The sequence below is a fragment of the Eulemur rufifrons genome, chromosome 7 (genome assembly GCF_041146395.1).
Source record: "Eulemur rufifrons isolate Redbay chromosome 7, OSU_ERuf_1, whole genome shotgun sequence".
Classification (NCBI taxonomy): Eukaryota; Metazoa; Chordata; class Mammalia; order Primates; family Lemuridae; genus Eulemur; species Eulemur rufifrons.
This window is the reverse complement of record NC_090989.1, coordinates 221,094,700-221,114,914: the sequence shown is the minus strand read 5'-3', so window position 1 is coordinate 221,114,914 and position 20,215 is coordinate 221,094,700. Positions and strand designations below refer to the sequence as shown.

The 20,215-nt window shown below is 34.1% G+C and overlaps 1 protein-coding gene across 1 annotated transcript in view; it reads left to right on the top strand.

Annotated features, from left to right (window-relative positions):
• C7H9orf85 (chromosome 7 C9orf85 homolog) overlaps positions 1 to 18,623 on the top strand; it is a 49,498-nt gene extending 30,875 nt beyond the window's left edge. The window contains exons 2-4 of the mRNA XM_069474121.1: positions 391 to 497; positions 17,399 to 17,512; positions 18,325 to 18,623. Coding sequence (XP_069330222.1) covers positions 391 to 497; positions 17,399 to 17,512; positions 18,325 to 18,466 — 363 coding nt within the window. The 3' untranslated portion in view covers positions 18,467 to 18,623. The remainder of the gene's footprint in view (positions 1 to 390; positions 498 to 17,398; positions 17,513 to 18,324) is intronic.
• Positions 18,624 to 20,215: the final 1,592 nt, after the last annotated feature.

Sequence of the window (20,215 nt, the reverse complement as noted above, 5' to 3'; positions counted from 1 at the left end):
GGAGCTAGGTTTTCTTTTTTATTATTACATTTTTAGTGAGGTATAATTTATATACAGTAAAATTCATATATCTTAAATGTACAGTTTGAATTTTAACAAATATATAAATTAAAATCAAGGAGGAGGACGTTCTCAAAATGTATCTGCCAAGAGGTTAAAAAGTTTTCTAGATGATTCTGAGCTACACCCAGTTAAGAACCATTCATTGCCTTTGTAAAGACCAAATTGAGTAATGTACATAAAAATACATAACATACCATAAAATGTTATACAGATTAAAGTTAGGTTATTATTTTTTTAAATCTTGAATTTCTCATGTGCTTTCTTATGGGGTTTGCAATGCTGCCTCACCAGTGAAATTCTCAATGTGTTTTTTCTATTTGTTTTAAGAAAATTAATGCAAAACTTCATGATGGAGTATGTCAGCGCTGTAAAGAAGTTCTTGAATGGCGTGTAAAATACAGCAAATACAAACCATTATCAAAACCTAAAAAATGGTGAGTTCAGTGTTTTAATTACCTTACTAGTAATGTATGTGTCATAGTTTGTTATTTCATTTCCTCGTTTTCAAAATTATAGCCAAATATTAAAGTAAATAAAGAAAAAATTCCATTCTCCCATGTAGAATTTCACCTTGCATGCTGAACCTTGGTTTGTGAAGGCAGACGGATTGCAAAAGTAGACTCAAGGGCCCTTTTGTTACAACAGAGGGGTCCCTTCGTCATTCTGTGGCGAAAGTATCTTGCTCTTACTCTATAAACTTATATCTTGCTCTTACTCTATAAACCTATCTTATCCTTCCTCAGTAAACTTCGTTTCATACTTAAAAAAAGAAAAGTAAATTCAAGACAGGCATGGTGGCCAACGCCTGTAATCCTAGTACTCTGGAAGGCCAATGTGTGAGGATTCCTTGAGGTCAGGAGTTTAAGATCAGCATGAGCAAGAGCTGAGACCCTGTCTCTACAAGAAAAAGAAAAATTAGCCAGGTGTAGTGGCAGGTGCCTGTAGTCCCAGCTACTCAGGAGGCTGAGGCAGGAGGATCACTTGAGCCCAGGAGTTGGAGGTTGCAGTGAACTATGATGATGCCACTGCACTCTAGCCAGGGCAACAGAGGGAGACTCAAAAAACAAAAAAACTAGATTCAACATTCCCTGCATCATTCTTCCATAAATAAATAATGCAGCATTTTTATAGAACCCATTTATAAAAGGTGGGTTGGGACCAAGAGGAAACAGTTTTGTAAAATTCTATCTCCCACTGACGAGGTAACATTATTTACCATAGATTGTCTTTACCAGTTCCTAAAAGGGGTCTGACTTTTTAATTCAACTCATGAAGATTACTAAAATGGCTTAGGTTGAGTATCATAAATGAATCATTAGATTGACAATTTACAATTTCATTCATTTGGAGATTTAGGTCGAAATGAAAAGATACTAGACTTTGTTTCTGATTCCTCATTTCCTAACCCTTCTACAATTCTGAGGTTCTCTTACATCATGATCCTTATATGCATCTCCTGTACAGCTTCCTAATATCCTCTAGCTCAGCAAAATAAGGACAATATTTGAGGGTAATTGCTGCATGAAAGAGAAAGTGATCATCTTGAGTAAAAATTAGCATTGTTCCTTTTACACTATGAGATTTAATTTGGTAATCTATATAGTACATAAAATTTGCTCATTGTTGCTTTGTTTTCCTTTTAGCTATTCAGTAGTTGCATCTTCTTTGGGTATATTCCCTCTTCCTATGGGAAGAAATTTTACTTAAAGCAGCAGTCCCCAACCTTTTTGGCATCAGGGACCAGTTTCATGGAAGACAATTTTTCCACAGGAGACAATTTTTCTGCAGAGCAATGGGGAGCAGCTGTAAATACAGATGAAGCTTCACTTGCTCTCCATGGAGCTCTGTGGCCCAGTCGCAAACAGGCCTGGGCCCAGTAGTAGTCAGCGGCCCAGGAGTTGGAGACTGCAGACTTAAAGTTTAGAAAGTCAGTCTAAATAGATATAACCTTTGGTGTTTATTTCTATTGAAAAATTCTCAGCCTTTTGACAAATCTAAAACTCAAGGTATAATTTGTTTATATCAGAATATTTAATAGTTTTCCATGTTTTAATTTGGACAGTTTATTTTTTTGCCTAAGGTGCTGCTTTTTATTTTATTTATTTTCTTGAGACTGGGTCTTGCTCTGTAACCCAGGCTGGAGTGCAGTGGCATGATTATAACTCACTGCAGCCTTCCTCCTGCCTCAGCCTCCCAAAGTGCTTGGATTACAGGCATGAGCCACCATACCCAGCCTGCTCATGTCTTTTGATCTTAAGGCCAGTATCTGCTAGACACCAAATGGCATAATCATTATTAGAACTAAATAAAAGGTTTCAGACTTTAAGATTATTGATATATGTAATAATTACGGTTCAGGACAAGTCTAAGCCTTTTTGTATAAAACTTTCCCTTTCAGGTGCCTTGCTTTTGACATTTGAAAAAGAAACTCAAAGGTAAATTAAAACCATTCATTACCATTCCTGGTCAGTCTCAAGTCATTCATGAACACAGTAGATACTGTGGATATGGAACTGAAATATTTGAAAGGCAAGAGGTCTTCTAAAATGATCCTGGTCAGTAATGCCTAGGAAAGAAATAAATTTTAAAAATGTATAAAATGATTTCTGTAACTCCTTAAGAAAGAAGGAATCTTGGTATTTTTATACTTAAACCCCGTTTATAGACATTTACATTTTTTTCCAGGTACTAGAAATGCAAATGGTTAAAAGATTTTGTCCCTTTCTTCAAGCTGTGCAAGGCCTGAATGAAATGCGTTCTTTTCTTAATTCTGGGCTCAGAGGGATTAAACTTCTTACCCAAGACAAAAGTAAAGCAGATGGAGTTAAGATTCAAATGCAAATTAACGGATTCCAAGACCTTGTTTTCCTACTCTCTCAGTGTGATTTCTCAGGATTGTTATTATTCAGTCAAAAAGTCTTTGTCTCCTCTTCTCCTGAACCTAATGCTTCATTAATTTTTACAAATGTCACCTGTCTTGTATGTGGAAGCTGTCTACTGCTGATTACCGGATTTACTGCTCAGTACCAACCTGCTTTTTAATACATGTATCTGTGGAAAGACAAATAGGTTTTGCTTTTAGGTCCTGAAATGCCTAAACTGGTACCTAGAATCTTCTTTTGCCTTTTGTTTCAGGTAACCAAGCAACCTTTTTCTCCTATTAATTTAGAAGTGTGGTAGGTAGTCTAACATATGTTAGACTCTCTAGCCTGCTTCTTTTCTCTTTCTCTTTCTACCCATTTAAAAAAAAATGACCAGCAATATAATAATGTTAGCTCATGTTTAACATCATCATAGTAGTAGAAGAACAAAGGAAAAGCTGTTATAAAAAACAGCAACAGGCTACAAACAGATTGGGATTTCAGCTTAGAACTGCCCCTGTGAGTTCTCTATCTCAGTGGTTCTCAACTGAGGGAGGAGGGTTAGGGGTAGATTTTGTACCCTAGAGACATTTGGCAATGTCTGGAGACATTTTTGATTGTCATGCCTAGGGTCATCAGGAAGGGGTGCTACTGACACATAGTTGAAAGAGGCCAGGGATGCTGCTAAACACCCTGCAGTACACAGGATAGCCTGCCACAATAAAGAAATATCCATCCCAACATGTCAAGAGTGTCTTGGTTGAAAACCCCAGCTCTTTGTGAAGTAGATGGATACTCACAGAGCCAAGGCACTGAAACATCCTGTATCTTAGTTTAGTGGTTTTCAAACTCTTCAGCTATAGAATTCTTTAATAAAACAAAAGCTTATCAGAAGTCCCATGAATACAACAGGCTAAATCAGAACTACCCTAAATGGGGAGAAGGGAGCCCAGACCTTAAATGCTGTGAGATGAATGTTCATTGATAGTAGATTTCATCATAAAAGTATTTCAAGTGAAGAGGGAGAGAACTGATATATCCTGCCTTGGAACCAACATTGCTCTAGAGATGTCTAGCCTAACAGTTTCATTTCCTGTGGGTGCTCTATGCATAAAAATCTGTTTCTTTTTCATTAAATATTTTCATTAAACAAAGTCCTTCCCCTGGTCCTCATATCCAGGTATTTAGCACCTCCTGATTGGTAATTTTTAATTTATTGCCTCAATTTTTATTCCCACTGACTGTCCTGGTACAGCCTTTATCTCTTAATACTTAATTGCATTGAATAAATAAATTCTCTTCTCCCTTTTAAAATCATCTTTGCATCCTCATGTCACCTCTATTCAAATACCTCTGTTGGTCCAGAGTTGAATAAACCAGTGGGCTTTTTTTTTTTTTTTTTAAAGAGACTTATTTTACATAAATTGTTTCTAGGGCTCCCGTGGTGAAGGGTGGGACTCCAGCAGCAGGAGTCTAAGTAGAGCTTTGTTTCCAGTTCTGCTTTTATCTGTACTATGTCTACGGTAGTGGAGGGCAGGAGGGCGGTAGTGGAGGGCAGGAGGGCGGAAGGCAGGTTGAGGGCTTGTTTCTCTAAACTGTAGGGGGAGAAAAGGCGATAACCATTTGGGACAAGTTAAGATAGAGGAGGATGAGATGTTGCTAAACAGATCATGCAACCATGTGGCTGCCTCCATAACCATGTGCTTGCTCTCTCTTTACCAGAGAGCTTTTTTCTAACCAAATTAGCAAAACCAAGACCTTGAAGGTAATCTTTTATAACCAACCCCTTTCTCTTTTAACCCCTATTTTTAAAAGGAAAAAGTTCAGGCCGGGCGCGGTGGCTCACGCCTGTAATCCTAGCACTCTGGGAGGCCGAGGCGGGTGGATTGCTCAAGGTCAGGAGTTCGAGACCAGCCTGAGCAAGAGTGAGACCCCGTCTCTACTAAAAATAGAAACACATTATATGGACACCTAAAAATCTATTTAGAAAAAATTAGCCGGGCATAGTGGCGCATGCCTGTAGTCCCAGCTACTCGGGAGGCTGAGGCAGTAGGATCGCTTAAGCCCAGGAGTTTGAGGTTGCTGTGAGCTAGGCTGACGCCACGGCACTCACTCTAGCCTGGGCAACAAAGTGAGACTCTGTCTCAACAAAAAAAAAAAAAAAAAAAGGAAAAAGTTCTATATCCCTAAAATTGTACTTAATGAAGAGTACCACTGTCCTCATTTTTCAGAGAAAACAAATTAGTGTACAGAGAGCACCAGACATATCTACCAGCCTATAGTTAAAGTCATGATGGTGCCTTGTACTCATTCCTTGGCACGAGATTATTATATTTGTCTATCAGTTGGTATTCATTACGTGTATTTGTTCATTGAGCAAACACTGTGACATAAGTCTCCTTAACCAGCTGTAATCACAATTTAGATAGGTCATATTAAAAGAAAAACTTTACACAAATTAAATTTAACAGAGTTTGATTAAGCAAAGAATGATTCAAGAATCAGGCAGCCTCCAGAACCAGAATAGGTTCAGCGACTCTGGGGCTGCGGCATGGTCAGATAAGATTTATGGACAGGAAAAGGAAAGTGACTGTACAGAAAAATGGAAGTGAAGTTCAGAAACAGCTGGATTGCACTTGCCTTATTTGAACCTGCTTTGAACAGTTGGCTGACTGTGGTTGGCTGAGACTTGGTTACTTGTTACAGGAGTAGGTTATGATTTATTTATACATCACGTTAGGTTATGGTTAACTATATACAGAGAAACCTTTAGGCCATACTTAAAATATGTACGGAGGCCGCTTTAGAGCCAAACTTAACAGTAGATTCCATCTGTAACCATCCAAGCTATAGTTACTTTCAGTGCTTAGAAACTGAGCATACCGCTCACTAAGAGATACCTGAGGAATAATATGTGCCATATGCAGTGATTGGTCTAAATTGAGTCCTTGATCACCACATAATCTGAATTATAGCATTTGAATGAAGATCCATGATTTCAATGGCTAATTCTACACTCTGCCATATTTTAAACACCTTGACTTGCGTCCATTTTGATGTATTGTAAAAATCAATGAAAAGGAAAAATGACATTTTTTTAAATGAATTACTGTGTAAAAAATTTTTGCATAATTTTCCTTCTTCAAAGGATATATATATTTCAGGACATCTGAAAATTAAATGCTTTATGGTGAAACTTGCTAATAAAACAACTGTCTAAATGCTAATAAGCATTGGTGCTTATCACAATTGATAATTGGAGTGGAAATGGAAAAGTCTTATATCTCATAATATGAGTGGAGCATCCCAAATCTGAAATCCAAAGTGCTCCAAAGTCTGAGACTTTTTGAGTGCCAACATGATGCTCAAAGGAAATGCTCATTGGAGCATTTCAGATTTTGGATTTTTGGATTTGGGTTGCTCAACTGTAAGTATAATGAAAATATTCCAAAATCTGAAAAAATTCAAAATACTTCTGGTCCCAAGCATTTAGGATAAAGGATACTCAACCAGTAATAACATCATAGCCAGAGAAGATGCTTGATGTGGTGATATTTTCTATAGGGAAATGGCTAAAGAGTAATGAACAAGGTTGAGTGCCTTAAGGATAGACCATATGGCAGAAAGAAACAGTATAGACTATAAAAGGTCTTAGTAAAAATTGGATATTTAATTTAGGTGTTTAGTGCCTAAGGACTGATTTTATAGTTTTATTTTTACCACTTAAACTAATGTAGCAATTGGATTGTTTATTCAGTTGATAGATTTTCAGTCCCTTTCCCAATCCTGCCCATGTTTCAGCCATCATTTTTGTTATTAAGGTTATTAGACTAAGTGGAAATAGAAGGTAAAGTTCATACCAGTTATATTCATTACATTTTACAAAGTTCATTGGCTAAAAGAGAAGGATTGGAATTTTTAAGCATTGAATTAAATTTTGCACCAGACTGCATGTGAGAGTCTAATCAATCCCATTGAAATAAATACATTACTAGATATAATTACCTTAAATACATTACCAGACAGTGAAAATTTGATTACTTACTGCTGCAAAGAATGTAATAAATTAGGAAGAAAAAAATTTGTTTTAAAACACAACAGGAGAAAGGGATCTTTAATAATTAAATCTTCATTATCAGCCTATTCCTCTCTCTAAATGCATAGATGCGTATGTACCTGTGTGTAGTTTATTTGAAAATTCAGGTAAGTTTGTGATGGCAGAGGTTATTACGATGAAGATAGTCAGACAATATATGCTATCTGCCAGAATCCATACACAATTAAAAGATAGTAAAGACTTCAACTGTGGTTCAGGTCTTTTTCTTCTCCTTCCTGCTCCCACCCTCCATAAACGTGGTAAAGATCTACTATAAACAGGTGAGGAAGCTCTGCAGTCGAGTGCTTCCCCCCCCCCCCCCTCATAATACAGCATGACTTCCAAGAATAAGGATTAGGAATGGCATGGCAGAGAATATGTCTTAGATCAATAAAGTACATTTAGTGAGGGCTGTCCTCTGGGATGTAGATATAGCTTTGATATTATATAACCAACAACTCTTCCTGATATTTTGCAAATGCTATTTTACTTGTACTGTTTAAGCTCTGAAATGATGTATCCTTTCCAATTTGCATTTTAAGTATCAAAGGTAGAAGCCAGAACGCTAAGAAATTTCTTAAAATTAGAAATTATATTCTGTTGGTGGGAATTGTGAGAATTATTGCTGGAATTCATCAGAGAATTTTCAGGAAGCTGATGCAGTTTGTATTAATAGAAGCAGGCTAAAAGGAAAGGGAAAGATTGCAAGTACTTCCAGCTGGCTTTAGGAGGTTACATATAGCTAGATTTAACTTTAACCCTGGAGCTTAATGAGTTTTTCTGTTTTCTGATTGCATCTTAATCAAGTGGATAATTAAGATGTTTATGTTGAACTTAACATTTTCAAAGCTCTGTCCCATACATTGGATTCTAATTATAACTCTGTAGAGGTAGGAACTGCCGATAAGGAAGTGAGTGGTCTCAGAAAAATTAGGTGACTTATCCTTTCACAGCTATTAAGCAGCAGATTCAAAACTAGAATCCAGATTTTTTTTCATAATCTCTCATTCCTGGCTTTTATATTAATGTCACATCCCTAAGGTTTGACACAAAGCCATCCACCACTTAAACAATTCCTATATCCTAAATTAACCAAAACAAAGTTTTTACTTGAAGAATGAAAATATACGTGTTAGAAAACCTTGTTTTCTATAACCAAGTTTTCCGTAACCTACAAGAGCCACAAAACTGGACTGGATTTGAAAGATAATTTACTGTAATTCATTTGTTTTATTAGAAACAAAATTATCTATAGGGAAGAGTCCAGGGTAATGATGGGGGATATTACCCCAAGAATAGCTCTTAATTTCTGAACATAAAAAAGTTTGCTAGGGATGACAGATAAGGAACTTGGTTCAATTTGCAATTATTTTAAATAGCATCCTCAATGTACAAGGCACTGTGCTGTATATTATGGAAGATACCAAGATGAATCTCTGACACCCAGAAATTTATAGTCTATTAGGAGAGATGGGTCCACAAATAACACTTGGGCAGGTTACAAGAAGTGCTAGGTATAATAAGTAAAAGAGGAAAGAGACCCAGAGGATATAGATGAGACTGCAAAGGAGTAATAAAGTGAAAACAAGAGAGAGAGGTCTAGAAAAGACATAAATTAAAGGTAAAAAGTGGTATAAATAATGTTTATAGGAAACCCTGTGAGGAGGGCACCAGGGGATGGAGGGAAGATGAACAAGAATCCTCTGTTTCCTTTCATGGACAATACAGATAATCACAAGCTGTCTTTAAATGTCTTTTGGTTCCACATAAATTGTCATTTGTTCATTCATTTGCTCTTGTTGTATTTTCTTTCCTCTCATTACATAACCTTTGGTGGTCCATGAACATTAATCAAAGTTGCTTATCAAAAGGAGGTTTTGGTCTCTTTCAAATATATATTAATACATTCAATGAAGAGAAAAGACTTGGAATTTTGGTTTAGTGTCTGGATTTCTAGCCTTAAAAAACTGGTTTTTTGTTCTTTTATCAAACAAAAGTAAACAGTGTCATATTCTATAGTTTCATCAGTCCCTCCATGTGTACCAGTGTGTGACTATGCACATTGGCCTCTTTGCCTGTTCTTTTTAGTTGCAGTATTTCTTATAATAGGCTGAGGCTCTGAAGGTTAATCAGTGATAAGAGAATTGTGTCACCACATTCCAGAAGTATTAAAATGTCCTACAGTAGAGTTTTAGTCCTAGATAGCTCTTCACATCACATTGTAGTATATGGTGACTATAAACTGTGGCTTTATTCTTGCTTAAGGACCTTGGTCTTAATATTTTTGAAGGTGAAAGTCAAGAGTTTTTGTTGCTTCCATCAATTGTTCACCAGTGCATGAAGACCACTTTTGAACATTGATTGGTACAGCAAGCTTTGATTTAAAATTGGCTGCCCTAAAGTACTGAATAATTTTTATTTTCTCTTTTTTTCTAAACTATTTTTGGTCACGTGAATATTTTGTACTCTTTTAAGAATTATGCTAATCCAGTCTTCTATCACAATAAGACAAGGTAGTATAACCACTCCATTTACTTTCAAACACATAATCTAGGGACACAAGGAAGTGAATTTTAATTTCTTATACTCAGGGTACTTGAAATGTGAGGATGTTGTCTTGTTTCCTTAAAAGAGTTTTATAAATAGCATATGATGTAATCCCATAGCATGGTTTTGGAATCTTCCTATGCGGAACATAGATTACTTAGGGCCACTGTAGGAAATGTGACTTTATGAAACTCTATCAATGTTGAGTTTCTGTTATTTATACACCAAGGGTGGAGTACCACAGCTCACTGTTTACGAAAGCACCTAGTCATCACATATGTGAGATTACTACGCGTGGAGCTGAATTATGGTAAAGGTTAAAGTGTAATAACCAGAAAGTGAAGGCAGTGCCAGAAAAGTTATAGCAGAATAAAGTAAAGCCTTTTATCTCTAGCAAATACTTACCTGTTTTATGTCAGTCCCAGCGGAAGACCCTAAGAGGGTAGAAGAGAAATTTTATCTCCCTTACACAAATCTTCCAAATATTGGCATGTTTAATTATATAAAAACTTAATGTTGCCATCACAACAGCATCATCAAAAAGTGTTAAGCGTTTTTTGGTGTTTAACTGAGTTTGTAGAGATGATGAAAACAGTGGTGACTATTAATAGTATAATTTGGTGCCACTGTCTTTGTTCATGCTAAGGTGCCAGCACTTTTAGTACCCATTATAAAGAATGAGACTCAGAGAAGTTTAAGGTGACTTTCAAAGATTCTAAGGCAAGGACAGGTTAAGGCTGGGCTAGAAATCTAGGTCTCTAGTTTACCAATTCAGTGTTCTTTCCCTACTATTTTATTTTCAAAATATTTTCTAATGCTTACAGTGATTCATTGAAAACTTTATTCTGTCCGTGATTTTCATCCTTAAATATATAGTGAACATTTATTATCTTTTAATTAGTTTTCTTTTCTGTGTTTTTCATTGTTAAAAATAAATATGGTAGCATTTTTTAAAAGTGTGTTGCTGTCTCCTTTATCAGTAAACATGAAAACAATGACCTGTGTTTTTATTTGACTACAGTTTCCACTGAAATGATTAGTTGAGGTATATACACGGTCAAGATTGCTTGATTGGTTGTTTCTGGGAATTGTATTCCATAGAGAAATGAAAAGAAAGCAAAACTATCATTATTGTAATATCTCTGAAGTTTTCTTATCAATGGACTTATAAATATTTAAGATGTAGCCATTTTCAGGGGAAATTAGGACAAGTTTATATTTAGGTGAATTTGAAGTTTTTCCCTACCACTGTAAGGAAAAAGTTTGAATTTTTCCCCTGAGGGTTCAATACTTTGAGTCTATAAAACAAACTGATAATACACAGAGTAACAGGAAAAAAAGGCATACAAATTTGAAGACGTGCACATATACGCGTGGGAGTCATATAAAATATAGAAGAAACGTAAAAGCAAGATGGTTGATGCTTTTATACCATCTTAAGGTTACAAAAAGAATAGGGGACTCAGAGCGTGGCATAGCAGGTTATGGTATCGAGACAGGTTCTGAGGGGAAGAAGAGGAGAAATCTGCCTGACAAAGGTGGTCCGGTTTATGCAGATGAAACCTCACAGGTAGCAGCCCCGCTGAGCCTGTGATTAACATTTCTGTCAGACCTTTAAAAGTGTCAGACTCCCGGTTAATGTTAATCTTTCCTGGATCCGGACTAGGGGGGCTTCTGAGAAAGCCTGTTTGCATCTGTTGTTTACTTCACTTTATTTCCTCTACAGCTGCAAATCTCCCTCACAAAAGACAGCTTTGCAGGGCTACTTCTGTTTGCCTGCTTTCTGAACTGCCATCTCAAAATATGTCAAAGAAGTCTATTTTGGGGTGAAATATTTTTATTTCCTTCACCATGAATTTTATAAGAAAAAAATACACCCAAGAGTGGTTAAAGAATGTATAGATATTTTTTAAAGGTGTTTGAAGATACTTCATAAGTTTTATGACAACTTGGAATACATATCTCTTATCATTAAAATAATATCTAAATCATTCTCATACTTAAGATCAAGATTCTTTGGATTGGTAAATGTACTATTAAGGTGAAAAAAATGCAGATCCTATTGCTTCCAGACCTCCTTTCACTCCAATCCCCATCAGGGCATAAAGCCTGGATTAAGAGTTTTAAAAAAGAAGGCACACTAAGATGCCACTTTTGTGACAGAGGAACTAGAAGGTTGTAGAGTTCTAATATTTGTGTAGTTCACGTTTTCATAAATATATTTTACATTTATAAAAAGGAAAAATGTCATTTTAAGTGCATATATGTGTGTATCCTTGCCCTGCTATAAGAAAGGTATGTTTATATTCAGAGCTACTAGCCTAACAAAACTTAATTGATTTTCAGAAGAATTTAAATTTGAAAAGAGTGTAATTGCTTTCAGCAGTAGAATTCTTTATGTTCTCCAATTGTCCATTATAGTCTCAACCAGCAACAGCAACACTGGAATGCCCCTACTTGAATATCAAGTCCAGTATTACTTTGATGTAGGTCAAGAGTTCTCAAATGATTGTGTGCATAAGAATTTCTAGAGGAGTTTAACAGATTCTTGAGACCCATCCCCCAAATTCTGGATATGTAAATAATGTGTGAATCTGAGGAATCTGCATTTTAATAAGCTATGCTGGTGTTTGACTCTTAATTAAGAATCATTGTTCTTTTGACTAGGTGGGCTAGAGAATGCAGAATCAAGATCTTTTGACTCTAGATTCCAAAACAAGGTATCCCATATTAAGCCTACTTTACATGTAAATGTTAGCACCAACAGTTCTGTGAATACAGTTTTATCTGTATATTAGCAGTTGGAATACTTATGATTTGTTTACCTCAGGGGTCTAGATTTGAACAAAATATTCATAGAAATGAAAACATATTCTGATTTCCTTGAAGACTCAGGTGAATGTAATCAAGACAGACATTCTTTATCATTATTTTAAAACTTTAAAACATTGAAGCCGAAAAGCATTGTCAAAATTTTCCTAATCCGTTTGGATTATTGGAACTTTATTTGCATGTATTCTAATGGTATAAACATTTAAATCTTTTTATCGTAGAGTAATTAAGTACAGCATTTTGGAATGCTAAAACACAAACACAAACATATCAAAAAAAAATTGGTAACTATTTTCACTTTGAGCAGATATCAGAGGTTTTTTGGGTTTTTTTAATTCTAATTTATTTTTCCCAGTCAGGGCTCTTGAGGTATAATTTACATACAGTAAAATTCACCCTTTGTAGTACACAGTTTCATGAGTTTTGGCAAATGTGTACAGTTGTGAGACCAACATCACAATCAAGATACAGAACATTTCCATTACCCCAGATGTTCCTTCATGTCACTCTGTAGTCACTCCTCCCCCACTCCCAGCCCCTATCAAACACTGATCTGTTTTCTTTCCCTATACTTTTGCTTTTTCCAGAATGTCAACTATATGCAATCATAGAGTATGTAGTGTTTTGATTCTGGCTTCTTTAGCTTAACATAATGAATTTGAGATCATCCCTGTTGTGTGAATCAGTTGTTAAGTCTGCTTTATTGCTGAGTAGTGTTTCATTGTAAGGATGTACCACACATCATCCATCCACTCACTAGTTGATGGACATTTAGGTTTTGCTAGTTTTGAACAATTATGAATTATGCTGCCATAAACATTCATGTACAGTGTTTTGTGTGAATGTGTTTTTATCTTTCTTGAGTAAATATATATGCTAAGACTGTTTATAGGAGACTTACAAGCTGTTTTCCAAAGTGGTTGTACCTTTTGCATTCTTACCAGCAGTGTATGGAAGTTTCAGATGTTCTGCATCCTCAACAACACTTAAGATTATAAAGCTTCTATTTTTTGTTTTCATGTTTTTGTTTTGTTCTATTTTAGCCATAAATGAATAGGGGTATCTCATTGTAACTTTAATTTGCATTTCTCTGTCCAGTGATGGTAAGCATCTTTTAATGTGCTCATTTTGCATCCCTGTTTCCTCTTTGGTGACATCTCTGTTCAGATTTTTAGCTCATATTTTTATTTAATTGTTTTGTTTTCTTGAGTTTAAAATATTTTGTATATTATGGGTACAAATCAGATAATATGTTTTGCAAATGTTTTCTGCCAACCTGTGGCTTGTTTTTTCATTCCCTTATAGTGTTTTGGAAGAGGAAAAATTTTTTGTTTTGATGAAGGTCCATCTAATAAATAATGATTTATTTATTTATTTAAATAATCGCGCTCACTGCCCAATGCACACAGAAGCCATTACTATGTGGCACTTGCTTTTGAGAAAAGAAAGACGTTATTGCAAACACAGACAGCAAGAAGACAGGAGTGGCCTCAAATCTGTCTCCCCAATTTGGGATCTGGGGCAAGTTTATGGGCTCCCAGGGCAAGGGAAAAGATTTGGCTTGGCCGGGATCTGATTAGAGGGCTTCAAATTTGACCACTTACAGTAAGGAACGTGGAGGAGGATTTTAGTCCCAGATCTTCCAGGTCAGGGACCTCTTGCTTCTGAAGAAGTTCGAGCCTTCAGGTTCCAGTCATGTCCCAGTCTTCTTGATTCTGAGGGGGTAGGAATTGTTGGCTCTGGGTGTTGTTAGAGATCAAAGCTTTTTCTACTGTGTGTGCCCAGGCTACATGACTCACAGTTTTTCTCTGTTGTGCCTACAAGGTAACTCAACATTTTATTATCAACAGACTAGGCCCAGTTTGGGCTGGTCCCTTGATTAAACATGGATCATGTTTTGTTATTGTAATAAGAAATCTTTGCCTAGCTGAGGGTCACAAATAGTTATCTCCTATATTTTCTCCTAGAATTTGTATAATTCTTGGTTTTATATTTGAGTTTATAATCCATTATCTGTTAATTTTAGGGATACTCAGTTGTTCCAACATCACTTGTTGAAAAGACTAGCTTTTCTCTATTCAATTACCTTTAAGATGTCTTGAAAAACAGTTGATTATATATGTGTGGGTCTATTTCTGGACTCTTCTGTCCCATTGATCTCTCTGTCCCTTCACCAATATCACACTACCTTGATTTCTGCAGTTCTGTGTTAAGTATTGAAATCACTTCGTGAGAATCCTCCAACCTTGTTTTTCTTTTTCAAAATTGTTCTGGCTCCTACACTGTCTTTACTTTTTCTTAGAACTTTTAGAATCAGCTTGTCAATTTGTACAGAAAGCCATTGGTCATTGCTAGAAACAGAAATACAGTTTATTTTTGTTTACTGACCCTATATATTGTGACTTTATTAAACTTGCTTTTTATTTCTAGTACTTTTTTTGTAGATTCTTTAGGATTGTCTACATAGACAATGATTTTTTTTCCTAAATAAAGGCAGTTTTATTTATTCTTTCCAATCTGTGTGACCTTTTCTTTTCCTGGTTTTATTGTACTGCTTAGGACTGCCATTATGATGCTGAAAAGGAGTGGTGAAAGCAGGTATTCTTGCCCTGTTCCTGATTTTATCGGGAAGGTGTTCAGTTTCTTGTCATTAAGTATGATGATATTAGTTGTAGTTTCTTTGTAGATACCTTTTATTAGATTGAGTATATTTCTTTCAATTCATAGTTTACTGAGAGTTGTTAAATATAATAAATGGATGTCAAATTTTGTTAAAAGCTTTTTTCACATCTTTTGAGATTCATCATATGGTTTTTCTTCCTTAGAACATTGTTTTGTGAATTTCTTTTATTGATTTTTGTATATTGAAACAGCTTTGTATTCTCAGAATAAATCCCACTTGGCTAAGAAATTTATATATATTGCTAGATTTTTATACATTACTAGATATGATTTGCTAAAATTTTATGAGAGATTTTTACATCTATGTTACTAGAGATACTGGTCTGTAGTTTGTCTTTTTTTTAATCTTGGTATTAGGGCCTCATCAAATAAGGTGTAAAATGGTCCTCCCTATTAGATTTTCAGGAAGGGTTAGTGTAGAATTAGTATTATTTCTTAAATTTTTGATAGAATTCATCAGTGAAGCTATTTGGGCCTGGAGTTTTCATGGTTTTTAAACTGTGATTAAATTTTTCTTTAATAGATAGAGGAGTGTTTATGTTATCTATTTCTTCTTGAATGGGTTTTGATATTCTATCTTTCAAAAAATGTGTCCATTTCAACAGAGTTGTTGGATTTATGTACATAGAGTTGATGATTAAAACTTTTCTTCTTCACTTGATGTTAGCCAAAGGCTAAGGCCAAGTGAGAAGCGATAAAATTGTCTTAGTATTTTAATGTCTGTTAAAACTAGAGTGCTGTCTCTCTTTTATTCCTGCTGTTGGTTATTTATGTCCTCTCTTTTTATCTGGATCAGTTTGGCCATGTGTTTATTAATTATATTGATCTTTTCAAAGAGCCTGCTTTTGGTTTCATTGATTTTTCTCTATTTTCATGTTTTCAGTATCATTCATCTCTGTTCTTATCATGATTGCTCCCTTCGTTTTCTTTACTTTCAGTTTAATTTGCTCTTCTTTTCTACTTTCTAAAGGTGGAAATTAAGGTAATTTTTCTTGTTTAATGCAATTTTTTTAATTATATAAATTTCCTGAGGACTTATTTAGCTTCATTTTGTAAATTTTGAGATATTTTCATTGTCGTTCAAAATATTTTCTAATTTTTCTTGCGAATTCCTGTTTGACCTATAAGTTATCTAGAAGTGTTTTGTTTAATCTCTAAATATTTGGACATTTTCCAGATATTTTTCTGTTATTAATTTTTAGTTCATTTCAGCGTGTCAAGAAGATATATACCTTATTTAAATTTCAGGTTATTGGGTTTTTCTTTTCTTTTTTTCCTTTTTTTTTTTTTTTTTCTAATTTGTGGAAGTTGATCATATGACCCAGTATAGTCTAATAGTCTATCTTGGAGAATGTTCTATCTGTATTTGAAGAGAACGTATTGCTCTTGTTGTATGGAGTGTTCTATAAATTTCAATTTAGTTGATTGGTAATCTTCATACAGTGTGAGTACTTCACAATCCTTATAGTATACTTCCAGTTGTTCTCTGCTAATTTTGTATTATTGCTGTCATACATTTTACTTTTTACATATTTTGTAAATTTATAATATTTCTACTATTTTGGCTTTAGGCTATCAATTCTATACTGTTGATTTGTACATTTATCCTTAAGTCAGTACTACACAGTCTGAATTACTATAGGTTTGTAGTATGTTTTGAAATGAGGGGGTCTGGATCCTCCCATTTTATTCTTCCTTTTCAAGATTGTTTTGGCTATCCCGGGTCCCTAGAATTTGTGTATGAACTTTAGGGTCAGCTTGCTAATTTCTGCAAAAAATATCAGCTGAAATTTTAATAGAGAGTGCATGGAATCTGTAGGTCAGTGGGGGGAGTATTGCTGTCTTACAATGTTGTCTTCCAATCCGTAAGCATGGCATATCTTTCCTTATAGTTAGGTCTTTAGTTTCTCTCAAGAGGTGTTGTAGTTTTCAGCGTATTGGTCTTGCACTTCTTTTGTTGAGTCTACTCCTAAGTATTTTGTTCTTTTTTGGATTGTATTTTGGTAGTATATAGAAATACAATTGATTTTTGTATATTGATCTTGTTTTAACACATTTTTACCTTTTAGTGTCATACACTTTAACAGAGCTCTAAGAAAGTAGGTAAATATCCAGTACTATTATTTTGCAACTGTAAACTTTTATCTCGAAATGCTATATAACTAATTTTAAAAGGGACGTAAGACAAATACCTGAGTTTAAAATCTAGGAGTTTTGAATTTTAGGCTTTTCACCTATGCATTTAGTCACACCCTTTATCAAACAAATCTTAAGTAATTAGTAAAAATTAATATTTAATTTTCTTTTTCACTTTTAGTGTCAAATGTTTACAAAAGACAGTGAAAGATTCTTATCACATAATGTGCAGACCATGTGCCTGTGAACTTGAAGTTTGCGCAAAATGTGGAAAGAAAGAAGACATTGTTATTCCGTGAGTATTTCCTTTTATGTTTGGATTTTACTCTTAGTAATTGATATATGAATTTTCTTTTAATGAGATGTTTAGTAACTCTTAGTCTTAAGTTGCAGTATATCTGAAATGTAGACTTTTTTCTAACAGGAAAAAGTCATAATTATTTGTTAAATTTTTCTATCATTATAATAAAACTTTATATTTTTGAGAAAATAAAATATCCATGAGATTCACATTCATTACAAAAGAATTACTTGTTATAACAACTTTGACACATTGACTGTCACACTAGAAAAAAACATTTTTCCTTGGGGTCACAGTGTTTTATTACGAAAATAGAATAAAAACGTCTAAAACAAAACGATCCTTTCTAATTTAATGAAAAATTTAATGAAAAATGAAATTTATTGACTTCTATTCATTTAATCCATGTTTTTAGAATTAAATTGTGGATATTAATTCTAACAATAAGAATATCAACAAGTAAGATTTTCACAAACCAACTGCAGGGTTTTGCCCAGGTTTTGCTTCTTGAGGCCCTGGGCTCAAAACTAACGTGAGTTAAATACAACTCACGTGGCAGTTAATGTGTTAATGTACACATGTATTAATTACTTTGAGCCTACTTTAGTGACAATAATATTATAATTGGTTGGATCTTGAGATAGTGTTCAAAGATTTTTTTCTCTATACTTATTTCATTAGGCTCCTGTTAATCGAGAAATATAGTGTGGTAAAAGTCTTTTCAATCTACATAGTTAAGTAATGAAAACTTGGGAAGTAATTAGAAGGTTTGTTTGTTTTTTGTTTTTTGTTTTTTCCATCTTTAGGTTTAATGAAGAACCAGATAAAACAGAAAATATTGGAAATAATCAAAGTTCCAACCATAGAAGAAACTGCAGAAGAAATGAAGAAAGTGATGATAATTTAGATTTTGATATTGATTTAGAGGACACAGAAGATACCAAGTGAATTAATATCACTATATTAAAAGTCAGTTTGAGAAAGTGAAATTCTGACCAACTTTTGACTTTGAGTGGTTCACAAGTACTACAAAATCCTAATGATACAATCAGAAAAAGCTATAAAAAATAGGCAAAATTTATACATGAACAATGTAAATTGTGTGTGATATTTGAATAATTATAAAACTTTCAGCCAGAATTTTCTTATAACAAATTTTTAAGTTGCATGTGCTAGAATATCTGCCAAAATGAATATTGCAGTTCATGGGAATTATTTAGAAGTATGTATCACCTAATATCAAACTAAGCAACATTCAGGATTGATGGTTATATGAGAGCTACCTCATGTAAAAATAAGATGACATTATTATATTGCCAACCTCAAAAATTAGTCCTTGGTAAATACCTTTTGATAGAGTGTTCTCAAGTAAAGGACTCACATAGCAAAAGTCCCCTTACTTATATTTGTTTGTTATGCAGCAGAAGCATTTTATTTTTTATAATAATGTTTAACAAGTGTATTGCAATTTTTCTTTAAAAGTATTTTTATATACCATATTGCATTGTTTTTACCTTTTTTCTTTTGTAAAAGATGCATACAGAAAAACTGCATAGAATGTATATGTATAGTTTCATAAATAATTATAAAGGAAATTTTGTTCATTTACACCCAGGTACAGAAACTGCCCGCACCAGAAATCCTCCCAAGGCTCACTCTCAGCAAAAGTTCATCCTTCTTCCCAGAGTTACCACTCTTCTGAATTTTGCTAATTGTTTTCTTTATTTTTTTTACCAACTTTGTTTGTATTCCTAAATAACATAAATTATCTTTGTCTGCTTTGGGAACCCTTTCCTACTTTTTTATTTTGAGAAATCTCAAACCCACAGAAAAGTAGGAAAATAATTCAGTGAACTTTTGCATATCGTTCACCTAGATTTTCAATTGTTAACATTTTACCACGTTTTCTTTATATCTGAATAGATGGATATATATGTATATTTTATTTGCTGAATCATTGAAAAATAAGTGGCAAGCACTGGTTTTAAACTTTGTATGAACAAATTTATACTATACATGCTATTTTGTGTCTCCTTTTTTTCATTGTTATAAAATTTGTGGGATTGATCCATGATGCAAGAGCTGTAATTTGTTCATTTTACATTACTGTGTATTGTGAATTATTCCATGTATTTACTTACCATAGTTTATTTTTTCTAATGTTGAGAGACATTTGAGTTATCTCAAATTTTTCTTATTGCAAACAATACTGGTATGAACATTGTTATGTGTGCCTCTTGGTACACATGTGTGCATTTCTGTGAGGTATATTGCAGTGGTAGAGGGAATCAGGTATATGTATCTTCAGTTTTACTATATATTAATAATATGAAACTTTTTCCAGAGGTACTTTTTCCCTTCCTCATAGCAATGTTTTAGCGTTTTAGTGCTTTGCATTCTTTCTAACACTTCGTTGGTATCTGACTGTAAGATTCCTGCCAATGTGATATGTGTGCTACAGCATCTCTTTGTCTTATTAATTTATATTTCTCTAATTACTAATAGGCTTGAGCCCCTTTTTATGTTTATTGAGTGTTTTATTTATGGTAATAGATGATATTAAGGAATAATTTTTGTTAAGTATAACAGTTTTTTTAGAAATGCATACTGAAATATTTAGGGGTGTAATGTCAATTTACTTTAAAATATTTTAGCATAAAAAAGTAAAGACACAGATAACATTTCAGTGACATCAAA